At 35.0% G+C, this 16,950-nt stretch overlaps 1 protein-coding gene across 1 annotated transcript in view; it reads right to left on the bottom strand.

The window, feature by feature from the left end:
* Positions 1-1,927: 1,927 nt before the first annotated feature.
* Positions 1,928-16,950, bottom strand: part of LOC124641586 (orexin/Hypocretin receptor type 1-like) — a 146,734-nt gene continuing 131,711 nt past the window's right edge. Inside the window, exons 7-8 of the mRNA XM_047179724.1 lie at positions 7,210-7,322; positions 1,928-3,473 (exon numbers count right to left, since the gene is read on the bottom strand). Of these exons, the coding sequence (XP_047035680.1) occupies positions 3,277-3,473; positions 7,210-7,322 (310 nt within the window). The 3' untranslated portion in view covers positions 1,928-3,276. The remainder of the gene's footprint in view (positions 3,474-7,209; positions 7,323-16,950) is intronic.

The following is a 16,950-nucleotide window of genomic DNA, read 5'->3' on the forward strand; positions in this document are numbered from 1 at the left end:
ACGTTTAAAAAAAAATGTTTTTGGACATACTGAGTAGTTCAGAGCAGCTTTGACATGGCATTGTAATTTTAGGACATTGACAAATCAAGAGACTGCATTTCGAATAAACCTCAAATACTTAAAAAATAAATGTTACATCTGAATACTTTTAATTGTGTTTTTTTACATGAATTAATTACGATTAATTTTCGAAATCTGCATAATTTTCCGAAATTTTTCCAAACACCTCCATCTCAGGGAATTTTCACGAACTACCAAAGTACTACCATCAACGCCTTAAACTTCTTGAAAGACGGTCATGACAGTCTACTGTTAACAGCTCCATCTCTCGGAATTTTCACAAACTAGCTTAAGCACTCTTACCACAAAGTCTCAGCTGAAAAACTGCCTAAAGGGCAGTCTTATTAGTATGAACTGTAACTGACAGATGGCGCTATCAGTTTTCTCACATGTTATAAATCAATGCATTTGAAATGGGTCTCAAAAGATAACAAACTTTTAGAAGTTATTTTATTTAAAATCTATTTAATTATTAAGTGAGCATTTAAACCAACATTGGTTTAGAATAGAAATTCGTATTTTTTAACATTGTCTATGTTAATTTATCTTTTCAGGTACTATATTTGAACATAAAATCATTCATACTCAAAGAAACTCGTATCTTTACAGTCACCAGTTTGCAATATTGAAATAACTTATATTTATATGTAGATTCATCTTATACCTAACTGATTTCAAAGTCACACTAAGCTATTAATCAATTTGTCACAAACTTATCACCTCTACTCTAACTTGTCACCTTGGCCCTAAGTTGTAACCCTGAGTCATGGAGAACAAAATGACTAGCGGAAGTGTCATAACGTAAAGTCGCCTATGAAAGTAGCGCGCCAAAATGCAGGTGAGCGGGGGACGAGGAACGTTTTTAATGTTTTTTTTTTTTTGATTTTAATGTTTAACTCCTTAATTATACTTTTTACTAGAACAGTTTAAAAATAATGTTGAGACTACCTTTAATTTAAGAGCACATACTAACTGTTGTTTCCCATGTTTTTATGATTGTCTATATGTGTCATACTTGGTAAGCCTTAATAAATAAAAAAATCGTAACCGTTTTCACCCTTCTTTGGACCCGAGCATTTTTTGTAATGCCAAAAATCGTTGACAGATGTCACAAAGAACCCAAATTCCTCGTTAATTCACTTGTAACTGATCGTTTTGGTCATGCCTACGAATTTGACCTAGAAGAAGGCGCCTGACCTACCTGCATTATGGCATCTCCGCTCTTTCCTTACTCCGTGCGTGAGTCGTTATCAAACTAAAGCTGTGTATTCACTAGGGCATTAATTTACTGTGATATATGTCATGTTTTGTTCCCTGAAGACTTGATAACTTTGTTTCAACGTTTATAAAAATAGAGTTTGGTTTGTAGAACAGGAAATAGGGAGTTTATATTGTTCAAGTTTAGTTTTAAGTTGATGCGTTAGTTTTTTTACCCATTAGTATTCTATAGGGAAATCAGTGTCATGAAGAATTTCTATGTGTTTCGAGATATTTTGACGACCAACTGCGATTTTCACTAAGCTATGTATTTATGCATTGACTAGTATGTTGATAAAAAGTAGCCTATATGTTAATCCAGGGTATCTTCTTCATACCAAATTTCAACCAAAACGGTCCAGCCGTTTTTGCGTGAAAGAATAACAAACATACATCCATACATTCTCACAAACTTTCACATTTATAATATTAGTAGGATATAAGTAGGATAGAATTTGCGATTGAATTTTTATATTATGCCCATTTATGTCACAATCTCTAGTTACTAAATATCGGATAAGTCAGTTATAGAAATCCACAGTTAGTGTATCAAATATTATTTTTCAAGAACTCTGCTTATTTCTTATTGATGATAAATGAAACACATAAATATTATTAAAATGCAATATTTATTACGAAAACTGCATGACAATATAAATAAAGTAAATCACAATATTATATGTAATAACATCGATTCTGTACAAAACTAGAGAATTTTGACTAATACTTTATGACTAGTAGAGATAGTGAAATAATCATAGTACAATTTAATTAATAATAGCTATATAGAAACGCCTTTTTGGATAGGTAGGAGATGCTGCAAAGATTTTAAAGAATCTTACTTAATTTATTTTTTTAAGACCTGAGAAGAAATCCTTGTTTATATGGGAACGGCCTTTTTACACTCATTACAAATATAATAAAAAAAAAAAAACAATTTTGACAAGACTCCGGAAAACATTATTTTTTTCTTATAAAAACACTCTTAGATTTACCAAATAAGATTGAAAATGCAAAAAATCTAAGTTCAAGAGATAGAGATCCAGACATAAAAATATGTAAAAAATACAAACTCCTAAAACGATTTTATATGACTCGGTTTATAGACGGATTTGTATACATTTCATATAACTTTACATAACAAAATACACTTGTACATATTTACCTAGAAAATTTCTTTAAAAAAATATTTAGACGAACTTTTGTATGTATGCATAAACATAATATTATATGACATCTGAAACAGCGCAAATGTTTTATTTTTTACAAAAGTACTCTTATGGTTTATATTCGGTACGCATTACACCGATCGCATCGAGTGAATGATATATATACACATATCAGGCTTCCAATCTCTTTAAAGCGCTTGGTGAATCATTTGAGGGACTCATTTTTCATCTGCCGATGAAACTCGACCCAAGCGTGAGATCGTTAGCCAAATGAGACGTTCTCTTGAGAAAAGTTGTGTAACAATTATTTATTTATAAGTATTTTTTTGATTAATCTGCTTATAAAAATGTGTTTTGTTGAAACATGTCAGATATAAAGTCATACACTGTTTTATTTTACAAAAGTTTTTCGATAATTGTGCTTCATTGGACGTGAGGTATAAATTGACTGTTGTTTTGTTTTTTATTTTTTTTTTAACTTTATTATAATTTGACTATCTGAAAGAACAAAAAAACATCAATCCTATCCTTAGCCAATTGAATCCTATTTGAAAAGTTTTTCTTTCAAATAAAAGATGCTCTTATAAGTTTGCATCATTCCTTGAAAATAAGCTAAATATGTACTACACTTTGAAAATTCACTCAGAAATATACACTCATCAAGATTTTTTAAATAACAAATTAAATAGATTCTTACTCGTCTAGAAACCTAACATCCTCCAATACTAATTTATCACCTTTCAACTTTCGACCTTAATTCAACTTACAGCTTTCTTAATTCAGTTCCATATTATGTTAACCTATCCTTATAGCTACTGTGTACAAAGGTAGTGCTGCATACATTTCGACCTTGGGTTTTGGTCTCAAAGGTCATAAGGTCACAGGGTCGTTTCTTGGACGTGGTAATGCGGCTTAATGTGGTGAAATTTTCTAAATCACTTGCGGTTGAACAGCAGAAAGCCCGACGAAATTCGCGTCGGAATTTGCCTGAAAACGAAGATAAAATTTTATGTATTAGAATTAATACGTATGGGATAAAACAATATGGAGGGATAAGATAACTTCACTACGAAACGATAAGTTAAGAAATAAATCATAAACTTGGAAATAATTTGTAAGAATTAAATACAGTTTTAGCTCTTTATTTTGACGAAAGAATTTGTGTAAGTATTTTGTTGAAAAGAAGTAGTCGAATAAACCTTAAGATTAAACTAAATTTTAAAAGCAACTTTAAGTAAGTGCGCGCTACCTAGGAACCTATTTTTAGCAAAATTCGCGCGATGCTATGTGCACGATTTCGACGTAAATATCAAAGACATCCTCGGTTATCTCGACAAATATAATGAAATTCAGCTGAAGTTAGATCCACTCTTTCTCTGAAGAATGACGATAATTGATTATTCGAATATAGAGAAAGCTACGAGATCATATTTGTATTAAACCATGTTATAATGTACCGAATAAATTAATCCCATTTCTTAAGCTTAAAATTGAATAATTGTCATCATCATCAGTTTCAATACACATGCTTTCTTCAATGGACATTTTTGTGACCACAAAATTAACATAGCCGAGCCTTTTCCATAGTTATGTTGTTGGGGTCGGCTTCCAGTCTAACTGGATGTAAAGCTGAGTACCAGTGTTTTAAAAGGGGCGACGGCCTATCTGATCTCCTCAACCCAGTAACCTGGAGGACAACTAAACTAACAAGACGATTTCAAAATAATTATTGAAGTTTCATACTATTCCTAAAATCTTTTGAAGTCAACATTTGACTATCATTAAACTAATTTGACACTGGGAAACCTTATATATTAGGGTCGTAACTCAAACCCGGGTTCTTGAACTTCTGACGATCTTTCAATTAATCAAAGCCTTACCCCTATCTTATGCGTGAGCTAAAATAGTAAACTGTGTCACGGTTTTATCTAGACACACGGCAGTGTGTCCGCCAAGTTCGAGCAAAAAAAGCGACACACCGGCCGTGGGTTATATTACACGAACCATTTCGGGCCAAATTCGACCCCCCTATAACTCAAAATCTATTTTATTTACACATTTCAAATTTCTAGTATCTGTTGAGACCCCCTCACTTATCTAAAATACAAAATTTCATTAATATACCTATTGTAGGTCTTGAGATATTGACGTCAGAAAATCGCTATTTTTACTATACACTCACTGACTGACTCACTGATTCACTGACTCACTCATCAAAAACCTAGACCACTTCCAATGGTCGTATTGACTTGAAATTTGGCATGGAGGTAGGTCTTTATGTCAAGGTAAAGGGAAAAATCTGAAAATGGCCAAGTGTGAGTCGGTTTCAAAATAATGAAGGTGTTTTATACCCAGTGTAAATTTATACCCCTAAGGAACTAAAACGAACTAAATATATCTATATTTATATAATATATCTTCGAATGGTTGTACCGATCTGAAATTCGTTACAAAGGTTTGTATTTAGTCAAAGTAAAAATCTGAAAACGGCCAAGTGTGAGTCACTTTCGAAAATAACGAATGTGTAACTTTGATCCACGAACATAATATATGATAACATGTCATGTCAGTCAGTTGGTAAATCTAGTCCATTTAGTTAATCTAGTTCATTTCTTTGAAGAAGCATAGTGCATATTCAAAAATCTGAAAGATAGTATAAATGAGACATTTCCTTAACTAACTTAATCATAAGAAAAAAAATAAAATAAACAACCTTACAAAAATAAATGAAATCCCACCCAAAACAAAAATGTGAAAGGCTGCCAAGTTCGATAATATGGAAATCCTTCGCCTATAAAAGAAGTGAGATCTGAATAAGTACCAAGTTCCATACACATACCTCAGTTAAAAATAGTTACTTTTTAATAATGTTACTTGGCAAGTTTTAATAGAAAATTAAATACTTGATTCATTGCGTTTAGTAGGTTTATAAGAAGGTGTGTGAAAACTTGCCAAGTAACATCATTAAAAAGTAACTATTTTTAACTGAGGTATGTGTATGGAACTTGGTACTTATTCAGATCTCACTTCTTTTATAGGCGAAGGATTTCCATATTATCGAACTTGGCAGCCTTTCACATTTTTGTTTTGGGTGGGATTTACCTTACAATATTGGGGTTAATTCTGTAAAAAAGCTAAACTAAATATAATAAACGGTATATCTAGAACGAACGAAGAAAAAACTGGAGCTAAAAGTATTCATCGCAGCAAATTAGGTTTATATTGTTATAGGTAAATTTTTTACAGGGCATTCTTACATTTTAATTTGATAGACATATGATGAGCATCTACACATGTTGGGCTTAAAAGCATTTTAAAGACAGAAATAAATTATAGGTTATTTGAGAAAGACTGATATAAAATCCTTTCAGATTTAGGACTCTTTCAAATGACAGCATGCATGGTAGTGAACGCTTTTAATCGTACACTGTCTGTAAGAGGAGGCCTGTGCCCAGCTGTGGGACGATTGAAAGACTAATGATGATGTATCGATGTGAACTTTTTGCCATAGTTTTTTCACCGAAAAAAACTTCCTAACTTGAAACAACCTTTAGAAGAGTTAAGGAAGTTATATTTAGAAAGTTGAGTTTTCCATGTAATGACAGTGAAAATTTTGAGGTGTAAATTTTCCGGGGTAAATTACGGTCACAATTTGACACTGAGTCTAGTTTCATATGACACAGGTGAACACTCTCTTCAGGAGTAATGATGGGTCGTTAACCGATAAGGTTAAGAAATGAGTGTATTTTAAGCTACTAATTAAATCATTTACATGAATTTCAGAGAAAGGGTGCACTAGTATTTCTGTGCTTAGTTTAAATATTAACACTGAAAGTCTATAGACACTAGAATTTCAAAATAAGTCACCAATTACTTGTCGTTAATTTCGGAGCAAAATTAAAATCTATTTTTAGATTTTTAAAACTAATAGAGGGCGTTCAAAATTTGTCGCTGTCTGGCAGTGTAGCCAAAAATAACAGCATTATTAGATAAATATTCACTTAAGCTCTTAGAATATTGGCCTAGTTTTCTTAATTATAGCACTATGATGATGATGTCCTCCTAGCTGATTATCGGCTACGACGGCTGTTCTCACGTAAGGAGATTAGCCAACTACGCAGGACATATTATAGTGCACGAGCATTTGCGCAGACACAGGTGCACTCACTATTCCTTAACTCTCATAGCCCGATGAGAGATCAGGCGCATGACCGACATTTACGTGCTCTCCGATGCACGGGAGTATCAATCACCAACTTCCAGGCTCCGGGCTGCTTTGTGAAAGTCTATATTAAACTTATATTATTTTTATAGCACTATATTAAAACACTAACCCCTATCGGGATAACTCAGGAAAATCTATCGTTACAGGTAGTCAGAAGCCAGTGAGCCTGACAACCAGTCTTATTTGGTAACTGGGTTGAAGAGGTCCTCAGGCAGGGTGGAGAGATGACTTTCGCAAGACGGCTGGCAGGAGCTGGATGCGAGAAGCCGAAAATCGATCTCAGTGGCGTGCACTTGGAGAGGCCTATGTCCATCAGTGGACTGCGATAGGCTGATGATGATGTTAAACAGGTCAGATAGGCAGTCGCTCCTTGTGAAACACTGGTAGACTGGATACCTATCCAAACATAGAACAAGGCTAGGCAGATGATAATAAGATTTAAAAGAAACCTGATATACCTGATATAACTTTTCCTATTAAGCTATAAGTTTAACTTACCACTCATAAAGTTGTAAATCAAAGGGTTGATGGCAGAGTTGGCGTAGATCATCACATGGGAGATGAGAGCGAGACAGGTGATCACGTCGTTCTGCTCCATGTCTAATGTGTACCTGGAAGAAAGAGATAGCAGCGTTAATTAGGATTTTTTTGAAAATTGTAGGATTTTTGATAGGGCTTAATAGATGTACATGTAGCACGTTTGGTTCAGATAATGTGCGTCTATTATAGATATTTTCTCGTATATTTTATCAGTATCTTTAGTTAGTAAAGTTGTAAGAATCATTTAGCAGGATTGCGTTTTTCATAGGGTTACTCATACTTTAGACATATAAGCTCATAACGTACCAATTACACTGAAGGGCTACTTTATTTGTTTTGGCAAAACTCAAACAAAATTAAAACATGAATCTTTTTATCAGGGAGCGGGAAATAATTCTCTTGAGACGCGTGTCCAACCGCAGTCAACAGTCCTTCAATTATTGGAGCTACTATCACATTATAATTAAATTGACCATCACAACTAAAATGCGTTGACCGAAATTACTTCCGAAGTCAAAGCCACAGTTAGGGCTATTTTTAGACAGTAAGCAATTAATCCTTTTCTCGAAGTAGGTAGAGTTACCTACTTATACTAATAGATTAAAGCAGTTTTTACTCCGACTCCTAAAATTACTTTTTTACACTTTCCAACTATTAAAGGCAGTGAGTTGAATTAAGTTGCTCCTCAGATTGCGGTACATTTTTCGTAGTTTGCGCAGCTCTTGAAGATTGATCGAAAACGATTAATCCATGTAAAAAACTACGAACCTACAATTTGTAGGAGTAACAGCGCTTTCGCACTGGCGGATTTTGTCGCTTTTTCTATGCGTAAAAAACTTTTTACAAAAACAATAAAACCAACTTCTTAAAATAAATAGATATATAACGGTCTAGAAGTCGGTATCTAGAAGATGTAGCTATATTATTTTCGCCCAGTAACAAAAAAAATGCTCAAATATGTTGGTAAACGATGGAGATATGCGCAGAAAAAAATTGAACAAAATCCGAACTAGTCTGGTCTTTTGTCGATCATATATTTATGCGAGACGCTCAATTTATGAACCGTGGTTACCGCGCGCAAAATCCGGTAGTATGAAATTACTTAACAGTCCGCCTATTTTAGGAAAGGCACTTTTTTGACAAGGAATTTTTAGATGACGAATAAAAATACCCATAATTTATATTATGAGATTCCAGGGCCACTAGACATAACTCAAAGTTGAAATATTAAGTTATATTTTTACCCTTGGTCTAAAAATACCGTCTTACCGGTCCTAACTATACATATTAAAAAGGGACTTTACCTACTTAATCGGGGAAAGTTTTTTAGCACTTTGTAAACCTCTGGCTATTGTCGTTGGATTACTATAGTTCGGCCATTCAGAGAATGCGTTCCTGACACGTCGCGATTGAACTGACGACGTAATAACATTCATTGATTATTGATATAATAATGTTGTTTTAATGCTCCTCAATTGTTAAAACGGTAAACAACCAGCAAAAATATTTTTATCGTAACTGCAACGCCATTGCAAAGTTACGTCGTCAGTTCAATCGCGACGTGTCAGGAACGCATTCTCTGAATGGCCGAACTATAACTTAAATACCTTCTTAAGTGTATTAGGACAAGTTCGGGGAAGTTTTGATGCCGTAATCTCTTGATGGAAGTAAAATCTTACCTATTCATGGAAATGTTCCTTTAAGAAGACTGTCAATAGCCATAGCTTGAGAAAATAAGGTATTTGAGGAAAGCTGGAATTAACTGTAGCTGGGGTATTACAGCATCACTTAAATATTTACTTGTGCATAATGTAATACAATTATAATATGGCGTCGAAAACCCTCTCGAAGCGTGCCCAAGAGGCTTACCGCCATGCTTAACTTTCGACCGAAATAAAAACCACTGCTTTTGACCAAAAGCAAAAACTGGCATTTGGGTCACTTAACCAACCAGCCATTTGTCAAGATTTTTTAAAAGTAGATGAGCATTTGGACCCCATGGCCCTAGAGTTGCAACCCTAAATTAATATTAGTATGTTCCTAAGCCTAAGCAACTCCTACTTTATCGTAGAAATAAAGTAATTCTTATAGAGGATACATTAAATATAAAATCAAAGTAACCAATCTTCATACTTGACACTAACCCTTGTATGTCCAAAGGGATTGTACGGGAAAATGTCTCCTCACGCATAAAAAACCGAACAAACATTAGAATTCCGAAGCTTTTTCAAGTCAACGTCTACAAATATATGTACCTGCATTCATTGTGGAATTGTGAACTAGCTAGAACCCACGGCTTTACCCTCATTATGAGAAAACGAAGTCACGTACCCGGAAATGATTATCCTTTACCTTTCCCATTGAAATCAATTCTACCGTTTTTTTCATTAAGCGCAACTTTCATGTAAAACGTACACGTGCTTACTAATACGACAAACGGAAAAGTGAGTTTGTTTGTCAGAGTAGGTTTAGTAAGATTAAACTAATCAAAACTAGAGGTAGAACAAGAATATTCTTGTAGCATCCGAGCATTATTTGTTGTTCTTTCTAAAAGGATTTTATAGGCGGGGATAGAAAGAGAATTCGCTTATGCACTCTTACGGCTGGATTCGATCAAATAGTTCGCGCACATACCAAAATTTGCATGGTTATTGTGTGCTAGACTGCTAGAGCGAATATATCAGAATAGACATTCAACAGTGCTCAGTGACACACACCAGTGAAATCATCTGAAATCAGAAAACCTCTTGACTCTTATGGTATAACTTCTGCACCAATTGAAGAGATACTTTGCATGGAAATGGATACTCTTCAGACAAACTTTTAATCCGATTTTGCAAATCAACGAGTATGACATCGAGAGACCTACGACACAAAATTAAATGCAATTTATTAGACGCTAAAATATTCATCGCCAGCAAATATACTCCGCATCTATGAATAATGATAAGCTCAATCTTAATAATACATTGGCAACACGTGTGAATGTCGGTATTCATTAAATATGTAGATGTTATGAATGAAGTTAATCTCCTTTATTGATTGTCATATGATTCTGTATTTGGAATTTGAGACCCACATTTATATTGGGATATACCAATGACTGTGTTTCGGATGGCACGTTAAACTGTAGGTCCCGGCTGTCATTGAACATCCTTGGCAGTCGTTACGGGTAGTCAGAAGCCAGTCTAACCAAGCGATATTGGGTTGCCCGGGTAACTGGATTGAGGGGGTCAGATAGGGCAGTCGCTCCTTTTAAAGCACTGGTGCTCAGCTACATCCGGTTAGACTTGAAGCCGACCCCAACGTAGTTGGGAAAAAGGCTCGGAGGATGATGGATGATTTATATTTTGATATACGTACCTATATGTACCATTTTCTATAAATAACCTACACGCTACATTTTACCTATAACCGATTCCTAAACGAGAAACAATTCGTTTTCTTACGGACGGTAACTTCTGACATTAATTCTATGAGGCTTACATGAAAAAAATTACCGTTCGTCAGCAAAACGAATTGTTTCATATTATAGGAATTTTCCCACAATCAATCCAACAAATCCAATTTTACTATGGATCGAGTGGAACAAATATATTTTGCCCATGGAGAACAAATGCCTTAACTTGCTCACTCTTAATGGCGGCCCCACATTAGCGAATTCTAACCGCGAATGCTAACCATAAATTTACGGCACAATTTGTGCTCTCCACATTCATGGGATGCTCTCAATCCTTCGTGAAATGTAAGTAGAAGCTGCTGCTATAATTATTTTGATTAGAAAATAAAAACCTTTCAAATTCACGCCTGTTTACGGCACTATATAATATGGAGCCTCCTTTAAGATTAGCCCAATCAACGTTGTCACCATGGCGACCACAAACAAGCAACCAGCCAGCAACATTGACAGCGACAAACATGTACGAGGGCTGCCTTTTAAGTTGTGTCGTTTGAAATAAGTATAGATAATCCAATAGGTTATTACCGTTTATTATTTTTTTAAGAATACTTAGCGATATTTAATGCACTTTTGCATGCATTCAAATCAGTTTTTAAATATTTATTCCATTCCAAAGTGGGGGTAGTCAAAACGGCCGATTTGTATACGTCAACAGCTTCTTCAGGTGTGCTGAAAGGTAGTCCACGAAGAATTTTCTTAATTTTGGTTAATGTATTAAAATCATTAGTGCTGAAGTTACAGCTGTAAGGTGGATGATCCAATATTACAACATTTTGGGAACTCAAAAACATCGGTGTTTGGCGGGCGGTGCGCGAACTTGCATTGTCATGGTGCAGTATCATTCGAAGTCTTGGATAGTTTTTTCTAAATTCGGTGATGACTTTTGGCAAACAAACAATGGTATACGAGTCAGCGGTAACCATGTCGCGATATTTTAGTACAATAGTGGCGACACGATCACCCTTTGCCAAAAACGAGACAACCATTTTTTTTTTAAGTGCTTTGCGAGCGTACGACTTTGGTCGGTTTTGGCTCGTCTTGGAAGACCTAGACAGCTGACTGCTGCTTAGAATCCGGATCATAAGCGTATATCCAGGACTTGTTATCACTAACTATATCATAGACCTGCTTTGACTCTCCTCGGTCGAATCGCTGCAGAGTTTGACGTCACCAACTTACTAGGGCTGTTTCTTGGTCGTCGCTAAGAAAATGTGGTATCCATGAAGAGATCATCTATCTTACGCCAAGTTCTTCGTGTAGGATATTTTTGACTGTGGTCCCTGAAATGCCCACGGATGCCTCTATTTCACCATATGCTACATGTCCGTCTGCGAGGATTAGCTGCCGCACAGCCTCGATATAAACTTGCATCATGGCGGTTTTTGGACGACCTTCACGAGGCTTGTCACTGAAGCTAGAGTGCCCAGGTTGAAATTCTAAATATCAGCGTTCTGCGGTCCTAAGGAATGGTGCTACATCACTAAATACAGAATTAATCTCTTTCTAGTACTGAAGTCGCGACAATCCCCTTTTAAAGTTGTAGAAAATTATCGCACTCAAATTTTCCTTACACATTTCCATTTTTGCAACCGACCTGTCACCTTTGAATGGACGATACAATAAAACTATTCGACCTATTTAAAAACATTCTTTTGTTTTCGAATTCTAAATTCAAAAAGATTCAAATAGCATATATATATATTTTTAAAAATCGCGGGAGGTTACCAAACGACAGCACTTAAAAGGCAGCCTTACGTATATTCTATTTTCAATAAATTCCGAGGTCATAGCATTTCTCCTAAAGGGTAACTGGTACAAAACGCCTGAGGCTTTCATTTCGCCTTTGTACACTGTTTTGTAACATGTATGCAAAAAGTATTATACAAATATAAATACCTAAACGCTTTTTCGCTCTTCCAAAATGACTACACGCACCCGGATAAAAAGCAAATATTCAGTTTCCTTCATACTGAAACTTTTTTATCGTGAAAAATGGTAAATGGACTATTTCTAACAAGTTGTCGAACAGTTGGAAAAGGAATACGAAGAGGGAACATCACAATGTATTATTGCAATAAGTATCCATTTTGGAAAATCATTGATGCAGTCATTGGCATTGTAAATTAAATGGTAAGAAATAGATTTGGTTAAAAATCAAACAAAAAACGTGACAATATTTGATGATGAATCGAGTAGAAAGTAAATACGGTCAACGACCTTTGGACAGGTATTAATATTTTTGTAAATAAAAATCGTTCGTGGTTCAAGGTCATAACATGAGCACGTAATTCAACATGTTTGTGCATGGAAAATTTCTTCTTTCTTAAGAAAAATGGATGAATTATTTTGTTCTTAAGTATTTTGGCCATTGAAAGAAGTGATACCCACGTGATACTTACAAAAAAAGAAAATGCTTCTAAAATCGTACAAAGAAAGCAATTTAACAACAAATATATGCGTGTCTTCAAATGAAAAAAAACATAATTTCGTCTCTAACTTCAAACACCTAAACGAAACCTATCACTCTACCAACTCCCTACTCTGAAAACATACCGTAACGAGAACCACATTCCTCAATATATCACTCCACGTTCGATCTAAACCCATCTGCGTTTTTCGGTCACTATAATAGAGCAGTTTTATAAAGAAAATGTCCGGCTATTGTCCGGTAATTGCGTTTTTAGATCCGGACAGGCAATCCGTCACCCGAATCTGGTTACTACGTAAGAGGATCCCCAATAAACGGGAACAAGGTCGGGGAATAGGCTTTTGAAAAAAATGTTTATCATATTTTTAGATCGGTTGATAAAAAAATGGGTGAAGGTTGTCATTTTTATTTGTAGGTGTTTTTGGCTATGTAGGAGCATGGTGATTTTGAAAACTTTTTTTATTCAAAATTCGAAAGCTCTGTCGCACGGTTTTAGCCGCGTTTCGGAGGATTTTTTTCTAACACCGTGATAGAAAAGTACTTATGAATTTCAATACCGTAGCATCATTTATTTTATCTCGTACTAGCCGTTTTCCCGCGGTTTCGCCCGCGTCCCGTTCACCCGGGATAAAATATAGCCTATGTTACCCGCAGATAATATAGCTCTCTAATGGTGAAAGAATATTTAAAATCGGTACAGTAGTTTTTGAGTTTATCCATTACAACCAAACAAACAAACAAACAACGTTTTCCTCTTTATAATATTAGTATAGATTGACTGATTCAGTCATTTTATTTTAAAAGCATAAAAAATCAACTGTAAAATACATATTACTTCTAACATGGCTTCTAGAAATGTCCTACCAATGTCTGAAGTTGGTCTCTGTCTACCGTGATTCCGTCAATACGTCATTATAGCAAAATATGTTCTTACCTTTTTCCTTTTGTCTTTGAAGTTATAGCATTTTAAGACCTTTGTACCCACTCTTTTTCTTTATTTCTTATTGTCAATATCTTTGATTCTCTTTTATTTTTTCTGAATAGACATTTCATCCGTCGATTTAATATACGTATGTCCCCGTTAGTTCATTTTATTTAGGCATTAAAACTGTGCGGAACTGACATACAAATACTATCGAAAACCACACAATTTTAACAATTATGTCAGTAGCAGAATAGTAAAGTTAGCAAACGAGAGATTAAATATTATGCTCATTGATAAACAATTTTCAAAATACGTAATCCCACAATTTTAATTGAACAACGTACCATTGATGCTATATATTTAGAATGAATCATTCTATATACCAATTACGCAATTGAATATATAATTGAATGAGAACTTATATTGATTGCTATAATAATAATTAAGTACCTATTTGATTTATCACAATGTTGTTTGGTGTACGAATTGTAGGTAAGTAGGTACCTATGTTCATTATTACGACAGCAAACAAACAAAAAAATATCATTAAAACATGACTGTCTCCAACCACTGCTGCTGTAATTTGAACATCTTTGGTATTCGTTACGAGTAGTCAGAAGCCAGTAAGTATGACAGCCAGTCTTGACTAGGGGTATCTAGACACACGGCAGTGTGTCCGCCAAGTTCGAGCAAAAAAAGCGACACACCGGCCGTGGGTTATATTACACGAACCATTTCGGGCCAAATTCGACCCCCCTGTAACTCAAAATCTATTTTATTTACGCATATCAAATTTCTAGTATCTGTTGTGATCCCCCTCACTTATCTAAAATACAAAATTTCATTAATATACCTATTGTAGGTCTTGAGATATTGACGTCAGAAAATCGCTATTTTTACTATACACTGACTGACTGACTCACTCATCAAAAACCTAGACCACTTCCAATGGTCGTATTGACTTGAAATTTGGCATGGAGGTAGGTCTTTATGTCAAGGTAAAGGGAAAAATCTGAAAATGGCCAAGTGTGAGTCGGTTTCAAAATAATGAAGGTGTTTTATACCCGGTGTAAAATACCTCTAAGGAACTAAAACGAACTAAATTTATCTATATTTATATAATATATCTTCGAATGGTCGTACCGATCTGAAATTCGTTACAAAGGTTTGTATTTAGTCAAAGTAAAGTAAAAATCTGAAAACGGCCAAGTGTGAATCACTTTCGAAAATAACGAATGTGTAACTTTAATCTGGCAAGTTTTAATAGAAAATTAAATACTTGATTCATTGCGTTTATAGTTCGGCCATTCAGAGAATGCGTTCCTGACACGTCGCGATTGAACTGACGACGTAACTACATTCATTGATTATTGATATAATAATGTTGTTTTAATGCTCCTCAATTGTTAAAACGGTAAACAACCAGCAAAAATATTTTTATCGTAACTGCAACGCCATTGCAAAGTTACGTCGTCAGTTCAATCGCGACGTGTCAGGAACGCATTCTCTGAATGGCCGAACTATAGTAGGTTTATAACAAGGTGTCTGAAAACTTGCCAAGTAACATCATTAAAAAGTAACTATTTTTAACTGAGGTATGTGTATGGAACTTGGTACTTATTCAGATCTCACTTCTTTTATAGGCGAAGCATTCCCATATTATCGAACTTGGCAGTCTTTCACATTTTTGTTTTGGGTGGGATTAGCTTTACATAGCTTACTCTACTCATCTATCGCCAGCGGGTTCACTCACACCCTTAGGAACTACTCCGCGCAATCGGACAAATATGTAGTCTTTAACCTCCTAGATAAATGGGCTGTCTAACACAAACACAAGGAATTTGTCAAATCGGGTCAGTAGTTCCCGAGTAAAACAAACAACCAAATATACTCTTATGCATTATAATATTGTTACACTTCATAGATCGTCAAAAATAACACACAGTTCATACAATGTTACTAATAGAATCAATCAATACATCAGAGATTGTTTGACACCAAATTACATACAAAACATATTGACAGACAACCAGACGCTAAGTCTAATCTCGCAGTCAACATTGGCTAATAAAACAAACAAAATCTACTTAGTACGTCATCATTTATTCTTTGATAAAATCGTAGGTCGTGTTTACACGGGTAGAAGGATCGTTCGAAAGAGTTACCGCGGCCCTGGTACATAAAGGGCTTAAGAAGGAACATGGTGGGTTTAGTCAGTCACGGTTATTGGCATTTGACGATTTCTTTCAAAAACTTTTTTACAAAAAAATTAAACCGACTTCCAAAAACACTAAAAAACAAAAAAAAAAAAAAAACAAACTAATTTTAGGTGCATCGGCCTAGAAGTCGGTGTCTAATGGATGTTACTAAGTTAATTTTGCCACCGACTTCTAGGCCAATGCACCTAAAATTTGTTCTTTTTTTTTTGTTTTTTAGTGTTTTTGGTTTTGTATTTTTTTTGTAAAAAAGTTTTTTATTTACAGCTTTTCAGTGATACGAATAGTTGTCACTATCCATATAAGAAGAAAATTCTCATCAATACAAAGAATATAAGCCCAAATACGAGGTATTTTACATATTCAGTTGTCGAGTTCCCTCGACCTTCTCTCGTCTCCTTCATCAGGTCAGCTCCAAACCTTCACTGTTGCAAACGTCTCGTCAATAAAAATAATATAAGCCCAAACACGAGGTAGTTTACATATTCAGTTGTCGAGTTCCCTCAACCCTCTCTGGTCTCCATCATCAGATCAGCTCCGAACCTTCACTGCTGAATAGTGCTTTCAGGCATACACCTGAGTGTCAAGTTTTTACCCTATGTATCCCTACAACTTTTGAAGGTTGCCCTCGATTTCTCAGGGTTTCCATCATCAGATCCTGACCTGATGA

The sequence above is a fragment of the Helicoverpa zea genome, chromosome 22 (assembly GCF_022581195.2).
Source record: "Helicoverpa zea isolate HzStark_Cry1AcR chromosome 22, ilHelZeax1.1, whole genome shotgun sequence".
Lineage (NCBI taxonomy): Eukaryota > Metazoa > Arthropoda > Insecta > Lepidoptera > Noctuidae > Helicoverpa > Helicoverpa zea.